The sequence below is a fragment of the Centruroides sculpturatus genome, unplaced genomic scaffold (assembly GCF_000671375.1).
Source record: "Centruroides sculpturatus isolate CEXI.00-Female unplaced genomic scaffold, Cexi_2.0 scaffold130, whole genome shotgun sequence".
Lineage (NCBI taxonomy): Eukaryota > Metazoa > Arthropoda > Arachnida > Scorpiones > Buthidae > Centruroides > Centruroides sculpturatus.
In genome coordinates, this window is record NW_019384364.1 from 156,758 (window position 1) to 166,822 (window position 10,065).

At 27.6% G+C, this 10,065-nt stretch overlaps 1 protein-coding gene across 1 annotated transcript in view; it reads right to left on the minus strand.

Moving 5' to 3' along the window:
- Positions 1-3,561: 3,561 nt before the first annotated feature.
- LOC111642310 (transmembrane protein 130-like) overlaps positions 3,562-10,065 on the minus strand; it is a 21,119-nt gene continuing 14,615 nt past the window's right edge. The window contains exon 3 of the mRNA XM_023388642.1: positions 3,562-3,929. Within this exon, the coding sequence (XP_023244410.1) occupies positions 3,562-3,929 (368 nt within the window). The remainder of the gene's footprint in view (positions 3,930-10,065) is intronic.

The window sequence follows — 10,065 nt, forward strand, 5'->3', positions numbered from 1 at the left end:
GTGCATGTAAAGTTTGCCTTAGATTCGTTAAATGGCACAATTTCCCAACAATATTCAAACGATGGACCACTGAAAAAACAAATAATAATTTTATTCTTATTCAACACACATTTAAATTATAAAATTATATATTATATACAATGGTAACTTGATTATCCAAAGTAGTTTTAAAAAAAACCAGAACCATACATATCACAGAGTACAATGCATAGATACTAAACTCCATGTAAGTGAAAATTACTGTCATCTGTCAATTGTAGCACCATGAAACTAGGTCATAATATATATATATATACACCTGTACGTTATGTTAGATTTTGAGTAAATTAATTTACTTTTAAATACAGCAATTGCATTACAGTATTCATAATTCATGAAACTTTAAATGCATAGTGCTTAATGTACCAAAATATAAAGATAAACAGAGTTTCAGGATTATCCAAAATTTCATTTATCTGAAAGACCCTGATCCGATCAAGTTCAGATAATCAAATTGATATTGTAAGACATATATATATATATATGTCTTACAATAAAGCAGATCTCTCTGTTGAATTTGAAATTATTTTCAGATGGAAAGATAATTTTAAAGTCATTCTATGATGTTAGTAACATAAAATAAGCAATTACATTATCACAGTTTTATTTACATTAAAATTTTTTAATTATCAATTTCTTGTTTTGTTGATTGTGTTTTTCATTACATTAAATATATTGTATTTCTCATTGATCAATATTACATCATAAGAAAAGAAAAGCATAATCAATAAAAATAAGATGTGAATTAATATATGGATAAACTGTAAACAACAAAAAGAAATCATAAGAATAAGTAAAGCACTTAACTGAACTTAAGATAAAAAATATTGAAGTACCATTTGCATATGATTAAACCCATATCTCAGTCCCATTAAGATAGTCTCACATGTGGGATTATTTTTTAAACTATGGATTACTGTAAACTTATTCAAAACTATATAACTGTAAAAAGATTCTAAAAAATAGACCCAGTGTGTCTAATCAAGTATTATGGTATTACAATTTATCTAAAGATTTATCTTATAGATTGACAATTTATCTATAGATTTATGTTGATAAATTTATCTTCTTATGTCAAGAATGACTAAAATTATGTATCTTGCTGTCTAAAATATTCTCAAATACACTGAGATCTGCCTTAATTCTCATTTATAAATCTACACTATAGCATATGTTACAAACTTATGTTAATTAAAAGAAATTACAGAAATGAAAAGTTTTAAATGTCAATATATTGTCCAATAAAGTTCATTTTAATATAATGCTATTAAAAACTATATAAAATTCGACATAGTGCATTGATTTTTAATGAATATATATTATAGTTTTTAAAATTTGTCCTAAAAATGTTCTTTTTTTTTAAATCTGTCCTCATTAAATAAATCAATTTGAACTTAACCATTAAAACCATTTTTGAACTTAAGCATTAAGGAATTATACTACATCATTGTCTCTATATCTTCACTAATTTACTACATCTGAAAGTTCACATACACACACAACTCAACTGATTTGATTCTGCAAATATAGTCAAATTGTGCTTAATTCAATACATTTTCTTCCATAAAATGAGTAACATAAAGTAAGAAATGAAATAAATTCCCATTCTTTTATTGTAAATTATGTATAAAAATTAATGTTCAATAATACATTTTATAATATTAGGCTTGTCTGATAATGTGTGTGAATTTCTTAATGTCTAATTATTCAACAGCTGTTTAGTTAAGGAACATGGTCTATAATTTGATATAAAACAAATATGGAATAATATTTGGGCTTTTCATCTCTTTCCTTTATAGAAAAGTTAATCATTCTGAATTCCAAATAACGGAATCTTAAAAGTAATTGATATTTTAAATAAGTCTTATTTTCATCAACCATCATTCAATTTTAGTGACTTCTATTTGCAGACAGTGATAATTAACCTATATACATCATAAATGTCTGTTTCTCAATTTCTTAAACAACTAATATCTTCTTCTTAACGTTATAAATTTCATTTCTGAATATGTTTGCTAAAATATTGCCATACTTTATTTATAACAGGGTTTTCTTCTTTTGAAATTGTAATTTCAAAAGAAAGAAAATTATCTTACAAGATAATCCTAAAATCAGAAATCTACAGCCAGATTGTCTGAAAAATCAGGTCAATTCATACTTATAGATAAGAACTAAAATTCCTGTAAATGATGAACTTATAATATAAATTCTTTTTAAAAAANTATAATTCAAATATCAAAAACAAAATATCTTTATTTTCATCTGTGAAAATATGGATATTTTGTTTTTGACTTTTGACTAAGATTTCCTCTATATGCTAATCAAAAATTACACCAGTATAATAAGTCCTATTAATAAACAAGGTCCAAGTAGACAAGATATACATAGAAATTTAAAAGAGTAAGGACTTAAAAGTAAAAAGAAGTAATATGTAGTAAATTAATTAGAATTAATAATAGCATTGTATGAATTAAAGAATTTTATCAATTCTTTGAAAATAGCTATTATGACAAAATGTTAATTTAAACAAAAACACTTGTTAGAAATTATCCATCAAATAAAAATTGAACTACTGAAAATCTGTTCAAACTTATGGAATAATGCTTGAATTATTAGAAATTGATTAGGATCAATGCCCAATACTTCTAATCAAGACTGAAAAAATACTGGAAATCTACAAGTTTAGAAATAAATTATTAAATCACAAGTGGACATTTGAGATTTGTTCCTAAATAACTTTGAAAGTTTAATTTTGGTCATTTAATTTTTGCATTTGTTTATTTTTATTATTGATAGTTTATTTTTAGCATTAATTTTTGCAATTATTTATTACTTTAACCTTTTTTTTTATTTGTTGTTAATTTTTATATCATGTTAACATTCAAATGTTTGTTTTTGTTCTATCTTACATAAGGATATCCTTGTATTTTAAATTATTTATGTACTAGAACCTTAATATGACCATATAAAATGATTAAACACATTTACTCATTAATAAGTTGTTGCAAAATTTAAAAGATTTTTGTTTTGAATTGATTAAAATGTATTTAGTTTCTTGTTCATTTGTCTCTCATATAAAATAATGGTAAAAATATCTCAGAAATTATGATAATTTGATTTCATATGAAAACTTAGATTAATTAAAAAAATAAAAGAAAAATTTAATATCATCATAAAAACAACAAATTCTAATACTTCTATCCATTAGAATCCTAATATTATCCTAATAATATGAAAGTTTAGATATATCCAAGTATATGTAAAATTTCAATAATTATTTAGCACTCTAAAACTTTAAATTTACAGAAAAAAAATTCTGTATTTAATAACAAAATGACTTTTTTCAGATAATTATACTTCTTAATTAATTTAACATTCTGAAATTAAAAATTTTATTAATCAATTCTATAGTAAATTTTTCTATGCACAAAATTTTAAAGCTGCTCAAAATGAAGATGGGTTAAGGAGTAAATTAAGTATTTTTAATTTATATATAAAGAAATAATTTAATATATAAATGTCCTATGTAAAACTTACAAACATATAAAATAATAAAAATAGTTTCTTACCCTTAACAGTTATATCTTTTGTAAAATGACCCCACTTAGTCTTAAATTTGTCTTGAAAATTTTCATCACCATCTAAACCTATTGCAATAATCATCACTGAGATTCTATAGTCTCCAGCTGTAGTAAAATTATATAAAAAAGTGCTTCCTTCATTGACAATTTTTTTATTATTAATATCCCAAAAATATAATAGCTGCCTGTCCAAAAAAAATCCATTTGGATCATAAATTACAGCAGTGAAGTTGATCAACTTGTTCACGGCAAAAGCTTCATTATCTTCAAAATCATCTTGCTGGACAATTATTTCACCAACCATATTTTCTACAAAAATTAATAAATACATTTTATATGAAATTTGTACAATAGCAAATTAAACAAATTTTCATTTGTCCTATCTTAAAAATTTATCAGTTATCATCATCAGCAATTTAGATATATAAAGTTTATATATGAAGTTATTATTAATGTAATGAATATTTTCATTGTATTTTATAATACATTCTGCAATTGAGTTTTTATTTATTTTTATCAATAACTTTGTGTTGGTAGCTTCATACATATATAGGGACACACATAGTCCATTTATATATATATATATATATAAAAATGGACATGTATGTCCCTATATTTCACATTTTTGCCAAAACTACACATCGCACTTGAATGCTGTTTGTATGTGGTAGTAGCCCCAAGTCTCCATTCGTGCATAGGGGTGGTTGTGTCTCGATAGCTATAAGGGTGCGGGAGATATGGGCTTGAAAGTGGTTGAAAGTGGCTTTCTATTTCGAATGTTTTGTTCAAATTAAATTCAAACATAAAATTCGAATATTGGTTCGATTATAGAACGATTGTAAACGTTCCAGAAAATTGTTAAAATTGAAAATAGTTCGTTTGACTGGACGTAAAAATTCTCTAATTAGTCTGGAAACGGGGGACCTAATTCTTGCATTCTGTGAAAACGGGTAAGGTTGGCTATAATGTAATTATCTTAATCTTCACTATCGTTACTTTTTGCCCAGCGAAGCGGGTCCTTGCAGCTAGATTCTAGATTACTTAGAAAAACAGTCTTTTATATATATATATAAAAAACTATATTACATACAAATGTACGAACAAATAAAAACCCAGCGAAGCGGGTCCTTGCAGCTAGATTCTAGATTACTTAGAAAAATAGTCTTTTATATATAAAAAAAAACTATATTACATACAAATGTACGAACAAATAAAAGCCCAGCGAAGCGGGTCCTTGCAGCTAGTAAATGTGATAAAATTTGTGTTCTATCTCAAAGACCACTGAATTGGATTATTTCATGAAAACTGACATAATGATGGAATCATTCAAAATAATTTGCATTTTATAATTTTTGAAGCTATCATTACAAGGAACTTCTGGTCCTATTCATCCTATATGATGATCTCAGCATGAGCATCATCAACTGGTAACAGTTTTTGGGTGCATTTGTTAATAGTGGTTGCTCTGTAATGGGAGTGTGCTGCTGTTTGTAGGCATTTAGGAACGACGGTGAAAGAAAGATGGCGGCGCCCGCACTACCAATAGTAACATGATGGAGGAATCTATAATTCTAAAATAAACTTTTATAGGCAAAAGAAGGGTCCCAATTGTAAAATTTAACCATTAAATGGATTATTTGTTGAAAGAGCATTCAAAATAGCCATAAAAACAATTAGAATGCTTGTGCAGAGTTACGCGGTGGTATAAAAAAAATGCACCCCTTATTACATTTTGTGTTGTATGAGGGTTTTACCCAGTTCCCAAACTGTGTTAGAGTGAACCCATGCTATAAAATCACCGTGTTATACGGGGATGTTCCCAATTCTTGAATTGTGTTAGAGTGAATCTGTGCAATAGAAGTGCCGTGTTATACGAGGTTACCTGTATATATATATAGGTAGAATTTGCTTCTTGTAATCACTTTAGGAGGGTCATAATTTTAAGCATGATAAATAAGACTACAGTTAGTGGAAATTCTAGTTATTAATAAATGTGAAACTTAAAGATTTATTAATTAATAATGATTGATCTAGTGCTTTTTGCTGCTGGTCTCTGCAATATTATCTTTAACATGTAACAATATTCTTTACTTATATGTAACAATACATATAAGTAAAGAAAGTGATGTTAGCAATTTAAGTTATTATTCTGCAAGCAAATAATGTTTAAAGCAGTGATGCCCAACCCGTGGCCCACTCACTGTTTTGTGTGGCCCTTTTAAAACAGTAATTATCTTGTATAGATTTTTATTATGAAAAATCACATGTATAGTTAAATATATTAATATGATGTATAACACCTTATCATACCTGTACTGTACACTAAGAAATTAAAACAGTATTAAATATTTTTTTAACAAATCTCTAAATGTATTACATAATATATATGTGTAGGTACAGTACATACTGTATATGTACTATATATGTATTTAATCAGTATGTTTACAACAACAAATATTTCTAAATTGGTGTTTTGATATAATAAAATTATTTTTCTTTAAATTTGCCATATATGTGTAATAAATGTCAAACAATAGATACATTCTTAAGTTACAACACTCTTCTGTGTTTCCAATAAACAATAAGAAATGTCATTGTTTTCTTTAAATTCTTTGGAAATAAGTCTAATGAAATTTCAATTAGAATTATATGTTTACATGTGCATACAGATTTAAAATTTCAAATCATTCTGTGTTTAGACTGTTAACGGGTTTAATTATGTTTTACTGTGCACGTTATTTGATTATAGTCAGCCTCTAAGGGGTGTTTCATGTAACGGTTATGTTTTGCAGGTCATTTCAAAATCGAATGATCGTTAGTTACTGTTTTCTTTTCTTTGATCTGACAGCCATTTTTAATAAAGTTATTATTCTGTTTAGCTATCTTTGCTAATTAAGTCATGGAAAGTGCTTAAAAAATTTTAGAAATTGAAAGATGAAATTTAAGTTTTTATGAATGAAAAGAACCAGAATGTTCTTAAATTATATGATGGACAATGTTTTTGGATTTATGTTTCATTCCAAATATCACAATGAAATTAAACAAACTTAATAAGCAGCTTCAAGGTGAAAACAAATTGATCACAGACTGTTATCAAAATATAGAATAATTCATAGCAAATCTCAAACTTTATGAAAGTCAGTTAAAAGCAAAAACTACAATTTATCATCAAAAATTACATAAATTTAATAGTGACAAAATACATTTTTCTAAATATGCACAAGAAACTAATTTACTAAGAGAATTTCAAGAAAGATTTTCATATTTAAAAATTTATGAAAATATATTTAATATATTCTTATGTCCATTTGACATTGTTGTGGAACAAGCTCCAACAAATTTGCAGATAGATTTGATAGAACTCCATTCACCTTCTGAATTGAAATATATGTTTGAGGCCAATAACAAAGTTCAGTTTTATACAAAAAATGTCTGTAATGATAAATTCCCTAACCTAAAAAATGTGATGAGCATTACAGCTGCAATGGGAATCACCTATCTTTGTGAATCTTTTTTATGAAAACTGAAGATTGTTAAATGTAAAAGTCATAATAAATTGACCAATACCGCAAAGCTTGTCACTTCCCAATGTATATCCCAGCGAACTCCTGTGACCCATTCAGATATAAAATGGTGGCCTTTAAAGCACTGGTTAAGAGGGCCCACACCCATTCTTCAACTCAGGAGGCATTAGTTCAAGAATTGAACTATATACTTAACATCGCCGGTCAGCAGGGATTCTATAACATGGTCCATAAGTTAGCTCAAAATTACAGTGTCGGCCTACCACCGCCACAGACGGGGAATAGTATAGAACAAGATCTACCCATCACAATAGTCACATACAACCCCTTCCTCGTATCCTTATACCAAAAAATCGCTAAAAAAAAAGGATTACGACTGTCGTTCAGAAGATGTCCGTCTATGTTTAAGCTTTTACGCAATGAAAAAGATAAACCTAAGGAGGATAAGCTGCCAGGGGTATACGCTGTTCCCCTCGTGGACCACAGATTTGAGAGACAACTTATCTACATTGGTGCTACTAAGCGTTCGATTGGTGTCCGATGGGCGGAACACAGAAGTGACATCATTCACAACAGGGCTACTACTTCGTTATCCACGTATGCTTCGGACCCGGAAATTTCGGTAGACTTTGATAACGCTAAACTCCTCATTACCACTAAATTTACGGATCACATCAAATGGTTGGAACAAATGGAGATCTGCAAGGCATACAACACGTCTGAACCTATTAACTCGAGGGATGAAATTACCCTATCCCTTGCATGGCAGGCCCTACTACAGAAAGAAGATACGCATTAATAATACATTTCATAAATAGGGTGTAAACATCATGCATAGGAATTTTTAAACCGAACATTTTTTATTTTTATTTTTTATTGTATTTATTTACGGAATTCGGGAATGCACGTGATTCACATTAACGTTGAATTTTGACTTTTGAAATGTTGTTCGGAAGAATAATTTTTTGAATATTGCTATTTACTGGTCTTCGTTCATAGTTATTCTAAAGACGAATCGCTGCTTGAGAAAGGTCCTAGGGAAGGAACCGAAAACATTCGCAGTTCATTTTACAATTATTTAATACCGGTTATTGGTTTTAGATTGACCAATAGAAATAAAATAAAATAAAAAAACCAATTATGTTGTATAACATCAAAAATACCTGTTGATAATAAATCACCAAACGATTGCCTAAATATCGGGCTATAAAACCTACCTCTAGTGTCAAATTACTTTATACCAATCATTTAATTAGCCATATTATAGTCTGATATTTAGGTGATCGTTTGGTGTTTTTTATATACCTGTTGATATTAAAAAATTAAGTGAAAAAATTGAAAGCAAGTTTCACATTAGAATACATACAAAATACTGTATAATTGTATACGTTTTGTTGTAAATAAATATGTGTGGCCCACATTGTATTTTTATTTTTGGTTTTGACCCAGCAAACAATTTTGGTTGGACAACACTGGTTTAAAGCATTGATTAATGAGACTAGTAATGATTGCATGTTATTAGTCACATATCAAGGCTGATAATATGAAAAGAACTTAAAAATGTCTATTTAACTAAAGATGATAATAATAACTGAACTCTGACTACAAGAGCAAACTGTTTGTTAACTTAAGTTTTGGTACCTGTAATGTTGATAATATTAAACAACTAATAACATTTGTGATTATTATATGCGTTTTTCATGAACTATAGAGAGCGCTGCATTTTTACAAATTGGCTACTTTATCTGGGTCGTTTGTAACAAGAAATGTAAAATTAATCATATATTACTGTCTGATATAATGATATATGCTGTTTGTAGCTGTTTATCAAAAAATTTTATAGAAGGAGAACAATTATTGTTAGCAGGACACATCATTATGTGGTATTGAAACAAATCAGTGAGATTGTTCTATACATGTTTGTGCCCTTCGTGTTAAAAAAACATCAGCTTTGATATCTGTCCCATCAGGGCCGATTTACAAGTAAGCTATGTAAGCTATTGCTTAGGACCATCAAGGTCCTAAGCAATAGCTTACATAGCTTTCAAGAGACCTCAAATTTTTCTACAGAAAAAAAAATTGAAGTCAAATTTTGTAATAAAATTTTTTTACAAACCAACAAAATATACTTTACTTTTTATTTTGTGTAGTATTTCATTAATTTTTTTTGGAAAAGAATTAACATAAAAAATCTTTTTTAAAAAATTGATAAAGCCAATTTAAAAAAAAAAAATTTTTAATGGAACAGATATAAAAATTTAATTAAATTCAGTTATAAAATATAAGAGTAGTGAAACCTCATGTCTTTTTCTTTCAATATCCAAATTAATTAAATTAATTAAATGAGAGACATAGTCTGATTTAATTCTTTTCTCTTTATGATTGACTTCTAAAATTGTGAAGGGTTGGTAAGGGGTCTTACTGAGTTCAGCTTAGAGCCTCGAAATGCTTAAATCCAACCCTGTGTCCCACACAAAATTACTGGATTTTAAATTTTTAAAAAAAATTCTTTAAAATTGACAGCATAACTTGTTCATGTAAAGCTGGACAATTGGGAAACTTTTGCCAATTCTTAACACTCTAATCCACTCTTTCAAAATTCAGAGAAAATTCAGAGAAGCTTATAAATATAATTGACCAGTTTTCAAATAATCATCTGTTTTCGTGTGGGAATAGACAAAAATTTATAGTGGGTTCCTGCATGACTTTGAAATTGCAATTTGGAATGAAATAGAAAGTTTTGCTTTTTCTATTGCTATTCATCTTTACTGCTGATAATACACAAGAATGATTCAAACGACCCAGATAAGATAGTTTTCTTTTTAAACACCAGAGGGCAAGTATCCGGTGAAAAATGCAAATAGAGTCCATAGTATTTTAAAAAATTTTTATACTTCATATATTAAATTATAAAATTATAT